The sequence below is a fragment of the Columba livia genome, chromosome 20 (assembly GCF_036013475.1).
Source record: "Columba livia isolate bColLiv1 breed racing homer chromosome 20, bColLiv1.pat.W.v2, whole genome shotgun sequence".
NCBI classification, from domain to species: Eukaryota; Metazoa; Chordata; class Aves; order Columbiformes; family Columbidae; genus Columba; species Columba livia.
The window spans coordinates 2,815,096-2,836,369 of record NC_088621.1 but is presented as its reverse complement, the minus strand read 5'-3'; the positions used below and the strand labels follow the sequence as shown (position 1 = coordinate 2,836,369).

The 21,274-nt window shown below is 43.6% G+C and overlaps 2 protein-coding genes across 5 annotated transcripts in view; both read left to right on the top strand.

Annotated features, from left to right (window-relative positions):
* Positions 1-713: 713 nt before the first annotated feature.
* On the top strand, positions 714-16,753 carry GDPD1 (glycerophosphodiester phosphodiesterase domain containing 1). Its single transcript, XM_065036792.1, has 10 exons — positions 714-960; positions 5,532-5,574; positions 8,713-8,848; positions 9,506-9,551; positions 9,863-9,981; positions 10,606-10,695; positions 11,260-11,393; positions 12,021-12,080; positions 12,916-12,967; positions 13,529-16,753. Exons 1-10 carry the CDS (start codon positions 825-827, stop codon positions 13,649-13,651), a joined length of 939 nt encoding a protein of 312 aa, XP_064892864.1. The 5' UTR covers positions 714-824; the 3' UTR covers positions 13,652-16,753.
* Positions 16,754-20,062: 3,309 nt separating this feature from the next.
* Positions 20,063-21,274, top strand: part of YPEL2 (yippee like 2) — a 35,679-nt gene continuing 34,467 nt past the window's right edge. The window contains exon 1 of one of the 4 annotated variants that reach the window (XM_065036794.1): positions 20,063-20,198. The gene's annotated coding sequence lies outside the window, so the exon portion shown is untranslated. Of the gene's footprint in view, positions 20,214-20,370; positions 20,402-21,274 lie in introns of those variants that run through there. The other 3 variants (XM_065036796.1, XM_065036795.1, XM_065036797.1) reach the window with 3 other exon arrangements.

Sequence of the window (21,274 nt, the reverse complement as noted above, 5' to 3'; positions counted from 1 at the left end):
TATCATCAATTAATCAAGCTCCAAATTCTCCAGGTTAATACTTCACGTTATCAAAATCACATGTGCGGTCACTAAGAAGGTATAAGAGCCTTAACAAGTATTACTACCCTTCACGTTTCCCAGATCTCTCATTTTGAATATATTGAGTAAAACTAGGAATTGCAGTAGTTTTCTAGGCAGACACTGAAGAGCTTTCTCATTCCATCAAGTATCACAGAAATGAACTCTGACTTTCAGTCAGACAGTGAGCACGATTCAGCTTTTAACTAAAAGTTATCAGTTTGTTCCTCGATTTTAATGATGAACTGAAATTAAAGCCTGCTTATATACGGCAAAATGCTCTATGCAAAATCCTGTTAGAATACAGTAATTCTACTGCATGACAGGATTTGAGACCTGCTTTCTGTTCATTCCTGCTGAGCTGGGTGTGGAAACCACCTCCCTGTCTGTGAACAGACACCGGCTCCCCCTGCACGCCTTAATGAATTCACTTTTACCAAGCACTTAGCGACTCCCGAGTGCAATCGATAAAATGAAAAGCACTACTGTGGGGAAAGCGAAACGGGGAAATTAAAGCGTGTAAACGGAATGGCTCGCGTTTGTTAAGGGCTGCAGGTGGTGCGGGGCCGAGCCCCTGAGGGGAGGGCGCTTGGCGGGAAGGGAAGGGCAGGGCAGGGGGTCCCGCGCGCCTGCGCAGTGCCGCTGCCGCCGGGGTGAGGCGATGCGGCTGCGCGGCCGCAGCGGCTCCCGCAGCGCCGGGGCCGGGCAAGGGGTGGGAGGGAACGGGCCGGGAGAGGAGCGGGGCAGCAGGCGAGAGGTGCAGGATGTCGGCGACCCTTTACCTGCTCTCTACGCTGGGTGGATACGTCCTGACTTCAGCTCTTCTCCTCAAGTGTCCGGGGCTGCTCCACCGGCCCAAGCGGCAGCGCTTCCGCTGCCGGCACATCTCCCACCGCGGCGGTGAGTGAGGGGCTGCCGGGGGGGCGCCGTTCCCGCCGCTTCCCGCCCTTCCCTCCCTCCCCTCAGGCGGGCGGGGGCTGCGGCCGCTCCCCGGGGGCTGCAGCCCGACCCGGCTGCGGGCGCTGAGCGGCTCCCGGGCCCCGCGGGGCCGCTTCCCCGCGCCCTCAGGTCGCCCCGGCCCCGCAGCGCTGTCCGGAGGCTGTTGCGGGGCTGCTGCGCGGGGTTCGCAACGGGTTCCCTTTAAACCTTCCCCCCGCAACCTAATTTTAGGTGCCACCTGCTGACCGGTGCTTGATTTCAACGCCGAATTAATCGCTGAACTCAAAACGCGTCGGTCGGAACCAGCTTGTTTGCCGCGGGTTTCTCCTCTCAAACACATTTGTGTTTTCTTCCTAATGACTCCGAGTTACGGCATTTCTCTTCCGAATGAGAAAACTGACTGTTGCTTAGCTCAGGGACAAAAGATCAATCTTCTTGCCTCTTAACTGCTTACCCTGTTTCCCCAAAAAATAAGCCCTAGCAGAATTTTTCAGGATGCTTGAAATATAAGCCCTACTCCAAAAATAAGCCCTAGTTACAGCTCATTTAAAAAGTCAATTTAAATAGCGTCCAGACAGCTATACATGTAAAAAAAAGTAATAAGTTTTGGAGCAAAAATTACTATAAGATCCTGTCTTATGTTTGGGGAAACAGGGTATTTGCTTTGCTTTCTGGTTGCAGAAGAAATGCGACTTGCTGGGATTCTCTTCTTGCTCCCTTTGCTGTTGGAGGCGGTTAAAGGTGAAACCCGTCCCGTTTTGAGAGCCTTGTGCCGAGGCCTCTTTGGTGGGCTGGTTGCTTCCATCTAAAGTAGCTAAAAGATGCCTTTAAAGTTTCTTCTACATTTTCCAAAGCACTGGGAGGAAAAAAATACAGCAAATGGTATTTTCCTGTTCTGTGAAGGTCAATTTTTTGCTTTTCGTGCTGCCTCCTTCAGTTCATGGAAATAGTCGGGTTTCTAGTAAATGTTTTTCCCAAAATTCTATGGAAGGTACGTCCGATGCTGAGTTCAAACAGTTTTCCATGTTGTGTTTAGTGCCAGCTTGTGCGGTGTTTGATCGTAGTTCTACCCAATGGTCCTTAACTACTGCTGCTGCCTTGAATCATTAAAATATAAAAACTAGAGCTGATCTCTTGTAGATTTTTATTACTTGCATTTCTTTCATTTTGTTTATATGGCAGATTAAGTTTCTCTATAGTCTCAAGTATAACATAAAATGCACCTTTTGGTTTGTAATGTGTACATTAGCTGTTTCCTGGTAGGTTTGTGTTTTCGATCAGCCAACAAGGGTTCACATTTTGCTTGTCACCTGTTTGTCCATTAACTCACAAGGTATTAAACGCTTGCAGGTGACTTCATTGGAACTTGGTGTGATCTCCTTAATCTTTTCTTCTCTCTTCCTTGCGTGGTAGCCGTAGTTGGGATACACAGCCCTGAGCCCGATTGCAGGTGTTGCGCTAAGCGCCAAGAGCACAACAGGAAGCCTGACTCAACGGGAAGATCAGTCTGTAGGTGGTGAGAGCCAAAGTCCACGTGTCTTTTAATTGCTCCGCATATACTGCGAAATACACCTGCGGTACAAGTACAGCCCTTAGCATCTCAGCAGCTTTTTGCTCATCGGGTACTATGAGACCCAAGATCACTTAACTCTTTGCTCTCTGCAGTGTTTACCTTGTAAATTAAATTCCTAGGGGACTTAAGTTCTCATCTGGCTTTAGTCATGCTGTAGCTTTAGATGTGGGGTCAGGTTTCCTGTTGCATTACTCCTATTAACTTTGGAGATCAAGATAACACTTGTTTGGCTTTTTCCTCTCTGAGATAAAGCCTTGTGTGTGAAGCTTTTTAATTCTGACGCTTCTTCATGCAATAATTTTCTTATCGCTTTATAGCTTGTCAGTGGAAGCATCCCTGAATTATTTCTTCACTTCCGTATAATTTTAAAGTTGATCCTTTCCGAGATCAGTAATTAAGCCTTGATACTCTGCCTTGGAGTCCTTTGTCAATACCAGCTGCATGGACTGGATTGCACTGTCTTTGAGATGGGGTAGCATGGTGATTTTTTTACAGAATCACAGAATAGTTGAGATTGGAAGGGGCCTCTGGAGATCATCTCGTCTGACCTGAGCAGGGGCAACTAGCGCAGGTTGTCCAGTTAGCTTTTGAATACATCCCAGGATGGAGGCTCCACAGCCCCTCCAGGCAGCCTCTTCCAGAGTTTGATCACTCTTACAATTAAAAAAAGGGCTTTTTTCTTATGTTATAAACTGAACTTCCTGTATTTTGATTTGTTCCTGTTGCCTCTTTCCCCTGGACACCACTGAGAAGAGTCTCGCTCAGTCTTCTTTATTCCCTCTGATTTGTTACTTGTACATGTTGGTAAGATCATCCTGAGCTTCTCTCCTCCAGTCTGAGCAATTCCAGCACCCTCAGCTTCTCAGAGTATACAAGAATCTCTCATCCCTTCAAGTTCACAGCCCTTTTCTGGACTTGTTCCAGCAGATCCGTGTCTGTCTTATACTTTGGAGCCCAGAGTTGGACGTGACTCTCCAGGTGTGGAGTAAAAGGGAGCGATCACCTCCCTGCACCTGCTGGCAAGGTTTGTCCTAACGCACTTCTTGGCCTATATCCGGGGTAAAAGTCCAAATCAACAACTTGTAAGGGTCATCTCCTTGAGCCAGTGCTTGACATTGACTCCCGCTTGTCCCGTGGTGGGGCTTTCAAAGTCAAGGTGTGCGATCATAATCATTCTGGCTCTCAGGATGCTGAAGTGTGCTGGGGAAGGCAATTTCTGCACAGGAAACACGTGTAATTCACAACGCAAATGGACAATAAATGAATCTGTAGGTGCATTTACTTAAAATGTCAGAAACCCTTCAGTCAGCCCAGGCTTTTCGTTTTTAAGGAGGAAAAATGAGTGAGTACATCGAATTGCTTGCTTGTCGTAGTTCCCTTTCCTGAGTGTGGTTTGTGAAAGCCACGTTGCTGATTTAGAATTCCTGTTTCAGCTGATCTCTCAAATTTTCTTTCCTTATTTCCCCAAAACACTACGAGTCAGGCATTTTGTTACCTGCTGGTTTGACTTTGCCATACCTACCTCTCTGACATGTTTTGTTTTAATTTTGGAAATAAGTCCCCCGGAATGTTAGGATACTGTTGTTTTGTTCACGTATTGAAGACTGACTCAGGTTCTTTCCCCCCACTTCCTTATCACTCAGGATGTTTGGGCTGTGTTGTCACAACTGATAAGTTATCTAAACCCTCAATTTTGATTGCAGTTAATTTATAACTAATCATCCAGGTCCTGTGAAGCGTTTTGCCATCTGTAAAGCAATCATCAGAAGTCTTTAATGAGATTCTTATGCTCTGCTCTATTCCTTGGTTGCTTTTGACATGCAGCCTATTTTTAGTTCTGCCATCAAATTCCATAAAATATTGGTGAATGTCTAATCACAGGAGCTGCTGTGGACTCCCTGTGCTGCTTTCCCTTAAACCACGTGGATTTTGTCATTATCATTCTAAGTCAGTTAAGTCTTTTGCTTTGTAAACTTACCAAAGCAAGCCAACCTGATAGCAACAATTATAAACTGCAACTTGTGTGTGCAGAGAATTGCGTTGCTTTAATTAAGTAATTAAACAGAGACTTGGATAAGTATGTACTGGTAAGGTGGTGGTAATAGACAAGGCCTTAATTGAAGCTTTTATAATTGTTGTTTACAAAGTCTGTCATTCATCACTGGCAAAGAGTCGTTAAAATTTGCATAGATATCCTCATCAGTACCTGTTTCTTCCTGAAGTTGTTTTGGTTTTCAGTATCCAATATTGCCTGTTTTCTGGGGGAGGGAGATGGCACAACCTTTTCCAATCCCTAACCAGGCTGATTTCTGTGCAGAGAATGATGGCTTAAGAGCTTCGGAGTTTACTCTTGCCCAAGAGAAAATGTAACTGGCCTGTCCTTTCATTTCTGAACTGGGGTTGGTGTGTCTCATTCCTTGTGGATGAGAACTCTTCCTGCGAGCAGTGTAAACCTCTATTGACAGACTTGTGCTGTATCCTTGCACTGGAAAAAGAGATTGTCACCTCTTTGAGCATCAGCTGGGTTGTGTGTTTAGGGAATGTCAGCTTTAGAGTCTTGGGCAATTTTTCATTTAATTGTGGTTTGTTGTTGCTGTGGGGTTTCTTTTTCTTGCCGCCTTTACTGGTATTACTGCTCTAACTCTGAAGCAGACATTTGTATATACTGTTCCCATGTGGATTGTATTATCATAGCCAAATACAACACCTTTAAGGCAAAACAGGGCACCCAGCCTCTGGTGAAATAAAGACTTTGTTTTGTGTATTCAAAGTGCTATACAAATCCATTGAGTCTCCCCGGTAGGTTAGCAGCAACAGGGATTTCTGACTCTAGCTTCATACTCATTCATCCAAATATTTCCTCAAAATATGTAAATTTTTTAATCCATTTGTTGTTGTTGTTTCCATGGGGATTAAGGGGGAGGAAAGGATTTTGTACACGTTTATGTTGTTTTTGTAGGTGCTGGAGAGAACCTGGAGAACACGATGGCAGCCTTTCACCAGTGAGTACAAACGGATGATCCCTAAAGCAGGGCTGTTCTCGGTGGTGGTGGTGGGTGGAACGACGGAGACAGACAGGAATTCCGTCAGTTGTTTGGAGCACAGCGTCCTGTTTCTGGAAGGCATCTCTCCTTGGGATGACTTCTGTGGATTGCTAAACATCGCTCCAGTTTAAACACAGGGGAATCAGGATACCACAAACCCTGATTTGTACACAGTAATGTAGGAAACCAGAAATAAAACTCCTGAGGCCTGATTCCTCCTGTGCTAGCTAATAAAACATGAAACAATGCTGCTTCCATGTTTCATGGCGATTACTTCCATTAATTTGTTTATCATTATGAAGCTCTTTCTCATAACTAATACCATACAGTGTTTTTTTGATGTTTCTCAAAAGGTATTTCAGATCGTAGCCTGTACCAATACGCTGATTAGCACACCAGGCTGGATTTCAGGGAGGCTGAGTCTGTTGACAGCTATTCTGTCTGTAAACAATTATCTTAGATATTCCACAGTTTCATGGTGCTCAGTCCCCTCCTCTACGCAGAAGGTTAATAATTTGTCTCCTTGAATAATTGTGACTGAAATCCTAATGTTAACTGACTTCTAATACACCGTCTGTGAAGCTATTAAAAACGTTTGTGTTATGTTTTTCCCTTCATACACATTCTTCATTTGCACAATGCATGAAAGCCTCTTATCTAGGGGTTTAAAATTGAGTTGGTACTGGAAAGCCTTTTAAGCCTCTGGGTTTTAGCGGTGAATTCTAACGCGGTTCTCAAAGGCATTTGAAAAAGCAGCATATCTGAAACTCCAGCTGCCGATAAGCAGTGACCAAATTATGGAGGTTTCTCTTTGTTTCGTTGGGGTTTTTAATTTGCCTTGTGCTAAGCAGCCTCATCGGTTTGCACATTTCCTTGCAGGCTGAGCAGTGCCAGCTTTCCAACCAAACGGCGCTATTCAAAGTACTGCAGTATTTTCTATCTCCATGGAAGCTTAGCATAGTTTGGTGTGTTCTGTCTGCTTTTTTCTTTCTTTCCTGCTGGCCTCCCTTTTTCCAAGTCTGCTACCACACTTTCTGGAAAGCGCTGCTCCTTTTTTAACCATTTCTTAATTTTAATTTAGTATCATCCTGGTCTTATATGCAGAGGGCTCCTACAAAGAAAGTTTTACCGTAACCTGTTTTTATTTCATTCCCTACTAAGCTGCAGTACTTAAAGGACTGGGCTAGGAAACAAAGAGTGTTTTATGATAATACAGACCTATCCCTTTGATTTTGCTTTGTTGACAGTAACCCAAGTATTGACAAGAAAATAGTTCTGTTTGTGCTCTTTAGCAGTGATTGGAGAATATTTAACACTGTTGCATGATAATGAAGGAATTGTTCTAGTAATATACAAACTAAGTGTAGGGAAGGGGGAAGCCTTATTAGTAATTTCAAGTTCTATACTAGCTTAACTTACAGATATTCTGGAAAGCAATTGCAAGCTTTTCATACCGAAGACAGTATTTTGTTGTTTGTTTGCATTATAAAATGCCTAATAGATTGGGGGGGGGGGGGGGGAGCTGTAATAATGTTATACTGTATTTAAATGCTTCTGTGGTGTTTTTAGATTTTAAAATAATTGATTTTAAGCTGAAAGGGAAACTCGCAGTATTTTGAAGTATTTAGGGATCTGGCATAAAAGATGTCATAAGAATTTAATTATGAGTTTAATTGCCCTTAATACAGCCATGTACTTTAGGACTGTTGTGACAGGAAGCTGCTAAGAAAACTCTCCAGACGTTTTCTTATTGTATTTCCTTCTCTCTTGTGAACACACTTGGTTTAGGGAGGAAGCTTTAAACACTGTAGTTACAGCAATACAATTACATAGTCAACTTAGTATTTACAAACTCGCTACATTGGGCTACATTAGACCTCACCTAATGAAATTTAGTTTCCAAGGTGAGGCTTTTCTCACCTATTTCCTGGCGTGTCCTTTTACTTGAAAACAGTTGAACAGGAGCAAAGAGCTCGGTCACCCAAATGTGCAGCTGTGAGTCTGCTTCACAGCTGGAGTTGTGGGACAGGTGGATCTGAATCCAACACGTTCTTCTGAGTCTGGACTCTGAATCTGGAGCAATGGCCACTTGATGTGTTATTGCGGAGCTGCAGGACAAACTGATTTCCAGCTGAAAAAAATCAGCACTTTCAGGAAGCTTATTTAGCAGCAAGCTGCTGGTGAGAGCCTGGCAAATTCTCAAATTGGTTAACAAGGCAAGTTGTTGTTCTTGTCTTTCCATGCAGCATCAGTCCTGATTTTCTTAAGCAGTAATATTTCTAATAAATTTTGCTGGTTAAATTATAATATGTGGTGCTAGATGGGAACATCTTCTACGAATTTGGCAAGTCGCCTGCAGCATATTGAAGATGCTTTTCCTCCGGAGGAAAAATTACATAGAATGAGCTGTATGTCTTCCATGTGTAATAGGATTTTGTTCCTCTCCTAATTCTTAATTAGCAGCACTGGAAAACAGTTAACAAATTGGTTTTAATTTGACAACCCCCTTCTTGATCATTATCCCAGCTGGACCAGAAATTGTGTTAAACACTTATGGGAGTGTGTTCTAGGTTGGGGATTTTTGTTTGGTTATTGCATTTGTGAATGGTATGGCACGTCTGTGCTTAATAAAGCCCTTTTTTGAAGGGAAAGCCCATTACTGAAGTTGCAGAGGTTTGGGTCTGGTATAGGCTGAGCTCACAGACATTCCAGGTTTGTCTGGGGGATAAAAAGAACATCCCGATGTTTTGAAGGAAGAGTTGGGGCTCCAGGCTGGGACTTCTCCCTGTCTGCTGGAATGAAACCTTCCACGTATCTTTTCTAATGAAATGAGCAATTCTCGTTGGAGTGAAGTTTTATATTTCTGTTCTGGTCTGTGGTTTCTTGCACTTATTTTTCATTACTATTATTACAACTTCCTGCTTTCTTTTACTCCTTCTATGAGCTAAGCTTCTATTGAGTGGATTTGGGATTGGATTAGAACTTTTCAAAGCAGGTACCTCCAGTGGGATTAGTTTAATTGAATGACATATATGCGTTAGGTTTGGATCTGTGCAAAATACACATGTGGTTCAGGGCAGAATTCTTTGCTTCTAGTGCAGTGAATATAGGGACAGACATGCTGGAGCTGGATTGTCACCTGACGAAAGACGAGCAAGTGGTTGTGTCCCACGATGAGAACCTGAAGAGATCAACAGGAGTTGATGTCAACATATCTGACCTCAAATACTCCGTAAGTTGAAGAAACAATGTTAGTGCCGTTGTATGATGTTTAAAAACGAGTTGTTAGGGTGGCTGGGGGTGGGCAGGAAGGTTGTGTGTGTGTGTCTGGTGCCCCAAATCGAAGGAGAGGATTCATCTTGTCTGACTTAAAATAGCATGGTGAAGGGAGAAAAACCTGTATAGTGAAGGGGGAAAAACCAGGACGTTTCCAGAGGATGATGAGCTCCATCCGATAGCAGGTTGGATGAGCAGCTCTCTGTGATGGCAAAGGAAGCTCAGGAAACAGGTTCCTCCTTGTGTGACCAGCTACTGATGGGAAAGCCAGGAGATGGATCCCACCTGCACAGACAGCTTTAAAAGCCTGTTTTACAGAACCGGCTTCCCATCTGATATTTAAGTGGAATTCTCGGAATTTTTAGGCATCTGGAAGCGTTTTGCCTTATTCAGCTACAGGCAACACAAGCCTAAGAATGCCAAATAGTTCAAGTAAGAATGAACAAAGTGCTTTGAAATCACATTTTAGGCAAGAAATTTTTAAAAATACATTATTTTTGTATTTAAAGCTAATGTACATGGCTTATGAATTACAATTTTTTGTCATTTTTGAGAAAAGTCATTATCATCTTACTGCATTTGAATTAATGTTCCATTTCCCTTTATTTTTAAGGAACTTCCACCATATCTCTGCAAGCTGGAGGTCACATTTCAGAAAGGTAAGTTTTTTGTCTTTTGCTGTTTGAATTTACAGTAACTGATTTTCCATTATTGTAGTGTGGCAATTTCTTATTTTGGCCAAGGGAGTAGAAAAGTGGATTTGCTTATATAAGTACCTTGATAAGAGAAGCTTTACAAGGGAAATATAATCCTAGCTTTAGAAACCACTTTTTTTCATGCCAGTTGGCAGTGACTAAGTTTAAGATTGTGGGACTGTGATTTGAATGAAGCATACAGACTAAAACTGAGTTAATTAGAAATGTTTATTAGAAATGGTCACAGCAGGGTCAATGTTCTTTTTTCCCCCCAGAATCTCAGAGTGAGGGGAAAGACAACCGGATTCCGCTCCTGAAAGAGGTGTTTGAGGCCTTCCCGCAAACCCCCGTCAACATTGACATCAAAGTGAACAACAACGTGTTGATCAAAAAGGTACGTGAAAATCTAGACTGAACCAAGACCAGATGTCATGTAATGATGTTGAAATTCCAAACGTTTCTTGGAGTTGGTAGCGGTCTGTAACACTAAAATTTATGTTCTTGGACTGCTTCACCCTTTGTGTTAGATCTTGCTCCATGGCTGAGGTTAATACAGAAGCCAGAGAAGTGATAGTGCAAGATATTCACAAGCAGCTCTCTACTGACCCTTTATCTTGCCATGAAACCACTGCTATGGTGCTAGAGACGTGTATTTATATTTCATGTGAAGGTTTGCCTACTAAAGCAGCATAAAACATGATGTCAGTGCAAAGATAATTGTTTGTTGCAGCAAAGGAAATCTGCTTTCCGTCAGATACTGTTTCACCACCTAGCTTTCTTAAATTATTTAGGGTATTTTTGGAGATATAATGTTTTTTCCCTTTATCTGTTGACTTGAACACTTTCTTCCCAGTCAAATCGGCATGATCATCCTAAGATGGGAGAGAGTGTAGAAGAACTATTTGTTGTTTAATGATTTATGTAGTTGAAAAGTAGCAAGTAGAGTTTCTGTGAAATAATTCTGCATGTAATTTTCAATGAATACATGTTAGGCTTCTGGGTTTTGTTCATATTGCAGGTTTCAGAGCTGGTGAGTCAGTATAAGCGAGAGCATTTGACGGTGTGGGGGAATGCCAGCTACGAGGTGGTATCAAAGTGTTTCAAGGAGGTAAGAATGGGTCCAGCTAAACTTCTTGTTTGCTTGTTACTGTGTGGAGACAAAAACGTACAGAAAAGCACCTTATAAATCAAGATCTAGCCAGTTACACCACGCTTGTAGGTGCAAAGAGAAATCTTGCACTTAGATTATATTCTGCTTACTACGCTGTTACAATAGGTCAGGCACAGTTAACACCCTTACACTCTGCAATAAATTACTTGGGGAGTTAAGCTTAATCATGTTTTATTCTTGTTCTGTAAAATATAGGGTGTTATGATTTTATGCCAGGAACTCTCAGAGCCTGTTATGCGCATCATTCATCTGGTACAAAAGCTGTTTTTCTAAGGATTGCTTATTGTGTGTTTCTTTTTATGAGAAGAATAGATGTGGCCACTAGTTGACACACAGCTATATTGGTATAAAGCTGGTTTACAGCTATAGGTTCTATAAATCAGTGGCAGCCTAATCTTCAGGTGCAAGTGCTAAACTTTAAACACTATGAGTAGATTTAATTGCAACAGACTCAACAATCTCCCAAGATAATTTGGACTCTTTCTTTCCTGGTTCCTGCAGAACGCTGACATTCCCATCATCTTCTGCGTGCAACGTGTCCTCCTGCTTCTTGGCCTGTTCTACACAGGTCTGCTGCCCTTCGTTCCTTTCAAGGAAGAGTTCTTGGAAATCCCCATGCCTTCAATCATCCTCAAGTGAGTGAGAGTGGGTCGGTGGGTGAATGATAATGGCAGCTTGAGCATTGGTTCACTCAGTACCCTTGGGCCAAGGAGCCTGTTTTCTTAGTTTAGGCACTTTTATATATCCCTAAGAGAAAGCTGCGCAAACCTCTGTGTTTAATCCATCTCTAGCCAGCTCTGAGTTACTCAGTTGTAAGTGCCTGCGTACACCAGAGTTTCCTGTTTACAGCATCTCCTGTAAATATCGCCTTCCTGCAGCTGCCTGTACAAGGCAGCTTGTGCTGATGCCATACACGTGTGTGGCAGTGCTGTACAAATAACACTCTTGCACTTTCTCCCTGTTTCTCAAGAAATTAGCCTGATTAAGACCAAGAGGCAATCAGTAATAGGGTGGATATGAGATTTTATGTGCTCTGTGTTTCTCGTACTTAGCTCAAAATGCTGCTGCACACCCATCTCTGCTGTGTCTCTAATGGAGCACTTTTCTCGTGTGTAACCCAATTCTAAGTCACCGTCTTAGTGAAATTACTGCTCTGATTTGAGAAACTGCATGATTAATTCTTCATGTTCCTTTTGCAGGAGCATCTCGAGTAGTGCTTTAATCTATGCTCTGGTAAATTTTTGTTTTCTTTTCCTCAACAGGCTGAAAGAACCACAGAAGATGACAAGAAGCCAGAAATTTATAATCTGGCTAGCTGACACGTAAGATTTTAATTTTATTACATTTTTATTTATATTTTGCCTATATATTAACAGTTGGCTCAAGCAACTAAGGCTAGCTATTGCTATAGCTACTTATGTAAATTATAGCTATGTAATTTTTTTCAGTTTCTTCTAGCATTTTTGTCAGCGCAGATAAATCACACTCAAATCGTATGTAGGTGTTCCTGTATGCACTGAAATGTGTTGAGGTGCAGTAACGTGGGCATTATTCCAATTTAGTCTATTTAGTTGCTGTCATTAAGTGTGTTGAACTAATTAGCATGCAGGTAGATTCAGAATGTGGCTTTCACGTTTCATGGGATTGTGACTTTGATAATGTCAGAGGAGAAAGCGTTTGGTTTGCATGTAACACTTTGCATTTATAGAACATCTGTGCTTTAGAGGAAACTTAGTGATACGCTTGCAGAGGTTGAACATGATCACAGTAAGTCTTCTGGCTCTTGTCTCTGACATCTGTGAGTTTGATTTCTTGAGTGGCCAGTAGAATTTGGGTATGGTTTGGTGCAAAGGATGAAATCTGTTCTGAAAGCAAAGGGATTGATTCATTAGACGTGGTTCAGGGTACCTGTACCATGGAGGAATCGTCTGCCAGATTTGATCATCAGAAGAGTTGATACAAATATCTGTAGCTAATGCACATTTTTGGGTGTCTATGTTAGCCAGTCTTGAGCTGCTTGAACTATAATTAGGTTTCTAATTGTGGAAAATATTGAATCTAAATGCTCTGTGGAAAATTTATTACAGAACATCAACAGGCATTGAAAATTTCATATATACCTCAAGTTCTTGAATAACGTCTTTCTACTTTCCACAGATTGCTAATGCGAAAAGCACTTTTTGACCACCTCACTGCTCGGGGCATTCAGGTACGGTGTGGCAATGTGCTTTTATCCTAGTGAGAATTTGAGCCAGACAGGTACGGCCTTATGATGCATTTGTGTTCTCCCCAACATGTTTTGTTGCGTTCCTGAGACTGTAAGTTGCTTTTTGGTTCCTGAGCCGTAGCTTATACTGTTCTGTAGCTTATACTGTTAGTTTTGCAGTTCTGTAGTTGCAAAGGAAGACCTGTATGCTTGGAAAAAATCTTTTTAAATCTCTTTGGGATGAATTGTTTTTCCTACTTCACACTTAAGCCTAAAATCTGCTGAACTGCTTACCCATTTGGGGCTTTTCAGATATTTCCAAAAGTCAAAATGTTATTTTGTGAAGTCTCAGGTAATGAAATGGGGTCGGAGTCAACACTAGAAAATGCCGCCTTGAAGGAGGCGAGGGGGAAGAAGTTGGATATGTTTGTGAGCATCACAGTGTAATCATTTTCAATATATGCAGCATCATCTCTATCACATTAAACAATTTAGGTCAAAAGTCACCTTTAGAAAAACGTGAGTGTTTCCTGTAATAACTTGTCTTTCTGTCCCGTCTCACAGGTGTATATTTGGGTACTGAATGAAGAACAAGAATACAAGAGGGCGTTTGATCTGGGAGCAACTGGAGTGATGACAGACTATCCAACTAAGCTTAAGGAGTTTTTACACAATTATCCAGCATAAAGGAAGAAAACAAAGGAAGTTCTCACAGAATAGATTGTGAGCCAAGGATTTTCTTCGTTAAAAAAAAAAAAGAGCAGCATACGCAGATCATTTTGTTTGAAAGATGTAATTGGATGATCTATTGTTGTCAAGTTGCTACCTAATGTAAAGGTTGTCTATTTATTTTATAACTTTAATTACATAGTTTACATATGTAAATAGGTCGTTTAGCAGCGGCACACTTCACAAATAGTGAAGACTAGGATGGACGTTGCAGGCTAGGGTACCTGTAGATACTCAGCATTATTTTACCAGTCACAAGTGTATCTAAGCAGATGTTAAGACAAGTCAGTTATTCCAGTTATATTGTAGTGGGCAGAAGCTAAATAACTTCTGGAAGTGTGCCCTGTGTGTACGCACTTCTTGTGTTGCTTTTAGTTTTCGGACAGGTTGTAGGGCAAAAAAGCAAAACAACACACAGGAGTAGTAGAAACCAGAATCTGGCTAGCCAGGTACTTCTGGGAAGTGTAGGCAGTAAAGGTGATCACTTTTTAACCAAAATTAACTAATTTGGTCAGTAGAGATTTACTCTGTTATTCTTACTGATAAGAATGTTGAGCTTGAGTTACAACCCTATTTAGACCCCTTTCTGATGTGATGGAAATACTGCCACTTGTTGGTCAAGGTCTAAATAGTGTATTTAAGCCAGGTTTTGGGGTTGCCGCTGAGTTCCACTGCACAGGTCTGGATTTGCCCCTGGCTCTGACCTGCCTGTCAGGCTTCCAGAAGGGAAGATTGCACTTATTATAGATCACACTTACTTTGAAATAGTTTCTTCACAAAGGAAGCCAGTGTTCTAGAAGTCTTTTACACATTTGTAGCTCTGACATCTGCCAGCTTGATGAATGAGAAGTTGGTTTTAGGGTGAGGGACCAAGGAAGACTAAGTTTGGTCTAGTTTTGTTCCTATTAAACAGATTCACTCAAAAGCAGATTTATATGCACGTATAAAAAGATCAAGTGTCAGTCTATAATGTGTGTAAATTTTAGGCTTTTTCTCTCCACAAAAGTACATTAAATAGTCATTAAGTTTATAGACATGGAAGTAACTTTACTGGCAAAAGCCAGGAAACCCCAGGTATGGTGGAATGGGGTTAGATGGGAAGGTATTTCTAGAAGCTTCTGTGCTGTTCTGTCATCATGAACAGGTGTTGTGTGTGTGTCAAACAGATTTGAGCCTGCGAGGCCGGTGTGTTTTGGTGTTGTCAGGATGGCAGACGTTTTCAGAAGGAATTTAACTAGTGTAGCTTAATTACACATGGTGACATGTATACAGCTCAGTCATTTAATCATCAGATACTGCTGGAACAAAACTTGTTTAGTGATAGTATCTACTTTTTTAAGGAGCTTTATGAGAAAATTATGGATCTTAATAATGAATATAGTACCCAGATGCAAGAGGATATTTACTGCAAGGTATACTCAGTGCTGTAGAAGCTTTTAAAGTAGGTTTTTTCCCTTGCCAGCTCAGATTTGGAAGGGCTTGTTTCCCTCCTCTGGCTGCTGTGCTGTACTTGGAATCCTGGAGCATCTTTGCTGTTTCACGATGTCCATCAGTGTTAGGACATCCAGTCCATCTGGATGGATAATGTTTGTTTCTGCATTATAATTCCTTCCCGAGGAACATTTCTACATGGATGAAGTAGAAGAAACTACTTCATTTAATGATTAAAGTGGATATGTGATGATGGTGGCAAATGAGTTAATGGTGTCCTAAATATTTGCCTGGTTAAGATGGCTGTAGATTCAATTTCCTCTTCATTTCATCAGGCTTGCTGTTCATTGAATGGAAGAGAGGAAAATGTAACTTCCTAACTGTTCATAGGAAAAGGAATGGAATTATTTCTTGTGTACTGAGCTTCTTGTTTCACCTTCAGACCAGTTATGTCTGCTCAGATAACTGCTAATAATCATAGTCATAGTTCTGCCTGCTTTGCAGTAGTCACAGAATAGTTATCGAATGGGCTCATAATTTGGTTGACGAGGCAGTGTGTAGCTCCAGGGAGCTTTTAGGCAGAGTGGCTTCCTTCAACTCAATTTTATTGCTATCACGTTTCCAACATGCCCTCCTTTGTTAAGATGCAAATACCATCATGGTTTTAGAGAACACTCACCTGTTATAGCTTTATTTTGGGTAGGAAAAGCTAAGTTTTAAAATACTGGTCTTTATTTCTGGACTTGATCTCTCAAGGGACAGGTGATGACTTAGTTTCTCTCTCAGGTTTCCCTTATCACTGCATAAATGATTCTGCTTTATTCTTATATTGAATGACAAAACACAGTTATAGAAAGTACAAACTTCATTTTAATGTTGTTTTAAATCTTTTTCCTCTTTAGCAGTGGTGTTGGAAACTTCTCCCTTCAAAGATGCTCAACGTGTTTTTTAACCACTAGTCTTCCAACATCTGATGTAGCTTTTGACTGTGCTATTTATATGTGACCTCTCTTTGATAAGTCTGCTACTTAATATCTGAAATTGGAATGAGTCAAGTTACATGGGAGGGAGGGGTTCGGTGCCAGAAAAGCTGCTGAATTGATTCAGTCACGGATTTGGGCTTTAGTACAAGAGCCAAAGCCTCTTGAGACAGATCACGTTGCATGGATGAGGCCGTGATCCGAGCACCAATGCACAGGGCGTAGGCCATGATAACTGTTTGTAACAGAATAATATGGAATTGAGGTAACTGTAGAATGTTTGTTCTATCAAATCATTGTTTTGAATATTCCAGAACTTGCTGTGTGATTTTTAAACCACTTGTACAAAAAAAGCATTTGTTGAGAACTTGCACAGCTGTCCAGGAGGATGTTCAGTTAATCTCTCTCCAAGGAGAGATTATTTTCAGGTACTTTTAACTCTGTATATTGTTTAACACTTACTGTGTTCTCAATCCTGTTGCAAAATATTTTATGTATGGAGGATGATGCATGTATTCCATGCGCTTTTAATTTGCAGAAAGTCTTGTGGACCTCTCTGGCTCCAAATCTACAAGGTGATTTTTTTTTCTTGTAAAGAAAGATTCACGCTCTTGAAATGTGACACATTAAAACATCTTTGCTCATAAAAGATCTAAAGCTAAATCCTTATTGTGACTTCTTTGCCTAGAAACATGATTTCTGAGGTGATTATAGTGTAGTAAACATTGTCTTTCACAATCCGCAGGTGTCTGTGTCTGACCTGGGGACAGCAAACCACCCGTGTTTAGCGTATGTTCGTATTGACACATATTGTTTTGTTGTCCCATGTTGGGCGATGGTTTGATATAAATATGACGCTCTGATACCTACGTTCCTTTCCTCATGATAAGCAGGTTAACGTTTCCTCTAGTCCTAGAGGTAAATTTCCAGCCAGGATCGCCACTAAATTACATTGAATACTAGGTTTTAAGGTCAAGTGTAATTTTAAAGCCTTGAGGCTTCATATTAGCCAAGAGAGGTGAAGCAAGGTTTTGTATGTAACATTATTTAGTAACTTTTCAAGGTTTTTGGCAGGCTGATGAGAGGATTTCCCTGATTGCTCCAGGCAGTATTTTGTTTCTTACTACACATTCTAAAAGGTTAGTAAACCACAACAGGGAATTGGGAAGCATTAATGAATATTCAGATATCTTTTAGCATGTGGAGTATTTGTCTGTGATCACTTCAGGTTGTGCAATGTATATATCTGCAGTATTAAGACTTGGTACTCAGAACTAAGAATATTTGGAACGCTCTTGCTCCAAAGTAAGAAGGCTCAAGGTGCAGCTGTTTTCATATATTTTTCAGGCTATACTTTTCCAAATTGAGCAAGATCACTGGTGCTGGTTGGGATCTCAGAGATGCTGGTTTGTCCCTGGAATTTCCTGCGTGTGTGGGGGACGGATCGTTTCCCCGGCTGAAAAAGCATGCGAAATAAAAGCCACCAAACCGTCACAAAAGCAGAATGTCAACTGGGAGCCTGTTCTCCTGCCTCTTGCCGGAGGAGGCCGCCACAGCCCCGCTTATTTCTGCTGATTTTCAGCAGGAATCTGCTCCGTCCCTCCACACAAACCCTTCCCAGCAGGGAGAGCTGATGGGGACACTGCACTGCAGGGCTGCATTAAAGTAAAGCTCGTTCAGTTACAGATTGTGAGGTTCTGCCATGGTTCTGGGGCTAGTTAAGCTGGACTAGCCTAGTTCCTCATTGTAAGATGCAGAATATTGCAATGGGAAGTCAGATGAGCAATTGGAACGCTCTGGATTTACAGCTTTGTGAAATCTTTGTGATTCAGGGAAAAAGACAAAGTGCAGGGGACCAAAAATAGCGATGCTGCAAGTCGGGGGGGGAAACCTACTGCTGTTAATAGGTGAAAACACCTTTCTTTGGTCTGACGTTAGCCCAGTAAAGGTATTAATGATGCTAATAAGCCGTGCTCCCAAAGTTTGCAGCCAAACTCCATAACGCAGAATTGGATGTGAAAATGGGACTCCAAGCTTGCATGAGAAAGTAACCAGGACCCAGGTGCAATTTTATTCATCCAAACCAAGTGAAATTCTGCTAATGAAGCACTGTTACACTAAAAGCTTCTGGTTTTCTTAAATCATAGGGATTAGCACATAATTTAAAGGAGAAAATTGGGCTTTTTTATTGTCTTATTTTGCTATGACCTCAGAGCTATGTGAACCCCTAAATTTCCATTATGGTGCTGAATTTGAGGGTATTTAGTGGTTATGAACTAGCACAGTGCTTGGATATTTGTTAATGACGGATGTGAATTGTACTTGGTAGTACCACTAGCTTATGGGGAAAAAGTGTAATTTTGCATTTTAAAATTTGGTCTGTAGAATCCCTTTGCTATCTGGTGTGTGTTTTAGCGATGCGACCAGAGGGCTGTATTTTACTTGTGTGGAAGAAAAAGACATTTCGTTTATATCACAAGGTAAGTGGTTATTTTTCTACCCCTGTGTAATTTTAAAAAGTCACAACGAATAGAAATATTGCCTTGTATCACCCCTTATTTCCTGTGTATTAGAGTCCATATGTTTGACATATAGAACAGATCACTGCCCTTCCAGTTACCATGAATTACCAATTACTAGCAAATCGCTTAAAATATTCTTGAGAATTTGCTACAGCAGCAGAATATTAGAACAAGAATAAACTTGTAAAGCAAGTATCGTTCAGCCAATATGATACGTGACTTTTATCCCTAGATGTGAGAAAAGGACCGATATAAAATGTTATTAAATCTGTACTTTATCCCGTGATGAGCCCACATTACCAGCCCTCACAAGACCGTGTGCCCCGCGTGTGGAAATTGTGCCATGAGAAGCCTTTGAATCAGCTTGCACGCTGTTTGTCTCTTAATTACGGTGTTTTGAGGTAATTGCATTTCATTTTGCCCTTGTGCTTTTTCTGGTTTAGCTGTGTGTTTGCTGCCACATGCATATACATTGATATGTGCGTGTACATAGTGGGTATAAGATTGCCAAGATCATGGTAAGCAATAGGATGAAGCTAATGGAGACTTCCAGGAGAAATACGTAATATCTTCATTGACAATTAGTCCTCATGCTAATTATGATGCTATGGCGTGTTTCAGAAGTCGGGTTTATATTGGTGGAAGCTTATTTGCCAGCTGGGGGCTGTCTGTGGAGAGACAGAGAGCTGGGGGGAGAGTCCAGACCTCTGTTTGCTTAATGAGGACTAATTACCCAGGCATTTCAAGCCTGAAATGAGATGGTGGTTCCCCTTGTCCCCCAGCCCAGGGTTTCCCAGCGCATCCCCCTTGTTCTGGGTGCGGGGTGAGCATCTGTAGTTGAAACACCTAAAAACTGCAGTGCCTCCTGACAAATTTTCAGGGTTTATGAGTTATTTTCGGGGAAAACTGGTCATTTAGGTAAACGTTGCCCGTGTCGGTTTCCCCGGTGCCGCGGGCCGGAGCCCCGGCGCGCTGCGGCAGGCTTGGTGCAGTATTCCCCGCGCAGGCAAATGCTGCTTTTTTTCACGCGTGTACAGAGCATCCAGCGGCCGCTGCTGCTGCCCGGGGAACGCCGGTGCCGCGCCGGTCCCCCCACCCGCGGTCGCGGCGCCTTTAAGAGGAACCGCATCTGTTTGTTATTCCTCCCCCCGCGCGCCCCACGCCGGCAGCGCCAGCTCCGCTCCCATTGGCTGCCACCGCCCCAGCGCCGCTCCCATTGGCTGCGGCCGCCCCAGCTGCTGTCTGCGCGAGGCAGCGGCAGGGAGGGCGGGGGGACGATGCGTGCGTCTGTGTGTGCGCGGCGCGGGGGGGGCGGGAGCGCCCTGGCCGGCTTAGCACTTTGATTGGTTGCGAAAAAATGGGCTGCGGCTGGTCGTAGCCAATCGCCGGGGTGTTGCTATGTGCCAGCGGGCGGTTATTGGTTGGCGGCGGTGCCGCTCAAGTCTGGCAGACTTGCGGGGAGCGCCTATAAGGGGAGGGAGCCGGCAGGAGGGGGAGGGCGCTGCGGGGCTCCCCGTTTCGCGTCGCTCCGTCTGCGCTGGGGACGCGCTGGAGGCGGCCGCGCCGCGGACAGTGAGTGCGGCGGGGGTGAGGGCCGGGCGGCCGGGCCGGGGGCGGCGGGGCCGGGGTGAGGCCGCCGCGCGGAGCTGCGCCACATCCGCGTCCCCCCCCGCCTCCCGCAGTGGGGCAGCGGGGGCGGCTGCGCGGACCGGGGGGGGCGCTTCCCCAGGGTCTCCTGAGGGGAGCGGGCCGGGGCGCTGCGGGGCCGGCAGCGGGTGAGCTGGGCTGCCGCTGCGGGGCCGGGAGAGGGCAACAGGTCTGGGCCCGGGAGCGTGTCCAAGGGGCAGCTGGGGCGAGCAGAGGGAGCTGCGGGGCAGGGGTGCCCGCCGGAGGAGGAGGAGGAGCGGGGCCCTTCCCACCGACCGTCTCGCTGTGGCGAGTAAACGCACAAAAACAACCTGAGCCCCCGGGTGGGATCCGCGCCGGACATGGAGCTGTGCGGGGGGCTGGTGGCTCCGGGGGAGGTTCAGCATCTCCCTCCGGGGCTGCGGGCGCCTCCTGGGCCGCTGTGAGCAGGGAGAAGCTGCTGCTGCTGCTCTATTTACCAACAGAGCTGCCGAGTCCCTGGAGACCAGGCCCTGCCCAGCTGCTCGGTGCTGCGCGGGTGACATCACGCCTGGTGTGGCAAAGCGGAGGTTGCGGGACACCGGGGGCCCTGGGGGATGCTCGGCGGGCGGTTTCCTCTCGGAGAGCGAGCTGGGGTAGCTTGGCTGGGCTGTGATGTTGCTCTGGTCCCTGGTTAAGGGTGCAGCAGGTTCCTCTTCTGCACAGCGTGTGCTGAGGTCCGGGCTCAGAAGGTGCAATTCGTGTCAAGGGTCCTTTTGCCTTGAGCTTCTCCATGGAAACTTCTGGGTTGGATCCAGAAAAGCCAGACAAGTTTTGAGATGACAGAAGTAGCCGTGGAGTGATCTGTGGGTCATAGCTTCAGATTTTAATGCTGATTTTTATTTTTTTTTTTTAAGCCAAAAGCATTTGAAATGTTTCAATTCAAAATGTGGTTGTAATGCTGTAGGAAAAGAAGTTGAATCACAGTATCACAGTATGTTTGGGATTGGAAGGCACTTCAAAAGCTCACCCAGTGCAATCCC

Excerpts from the sequence above, each read along its gene's own strand:
- GDPD1 (XM_065036792.1), top strand. The coding sequence starts at position 825 with ATGTCGGCGACCCTTTACCTGCTCTCTACGCTGGGTGGATACGTCCTG. Across the intron at positions 9,982-10,605 it reads ACAACGTGTTGATCAAAAAG|GTTTCAGAGCTGGTGAGTCA; the intron begins GTACGTGAAAAT and ends TTCATATTGCAG. Across the intron at positions 12,081-12,915 it reads ATAATCTGGCTAGCTGACAC|ATTGCTAATGCGAAAAGCAC; the intron begins GTAAGATTTTAA and ends TACTTTCCACAG.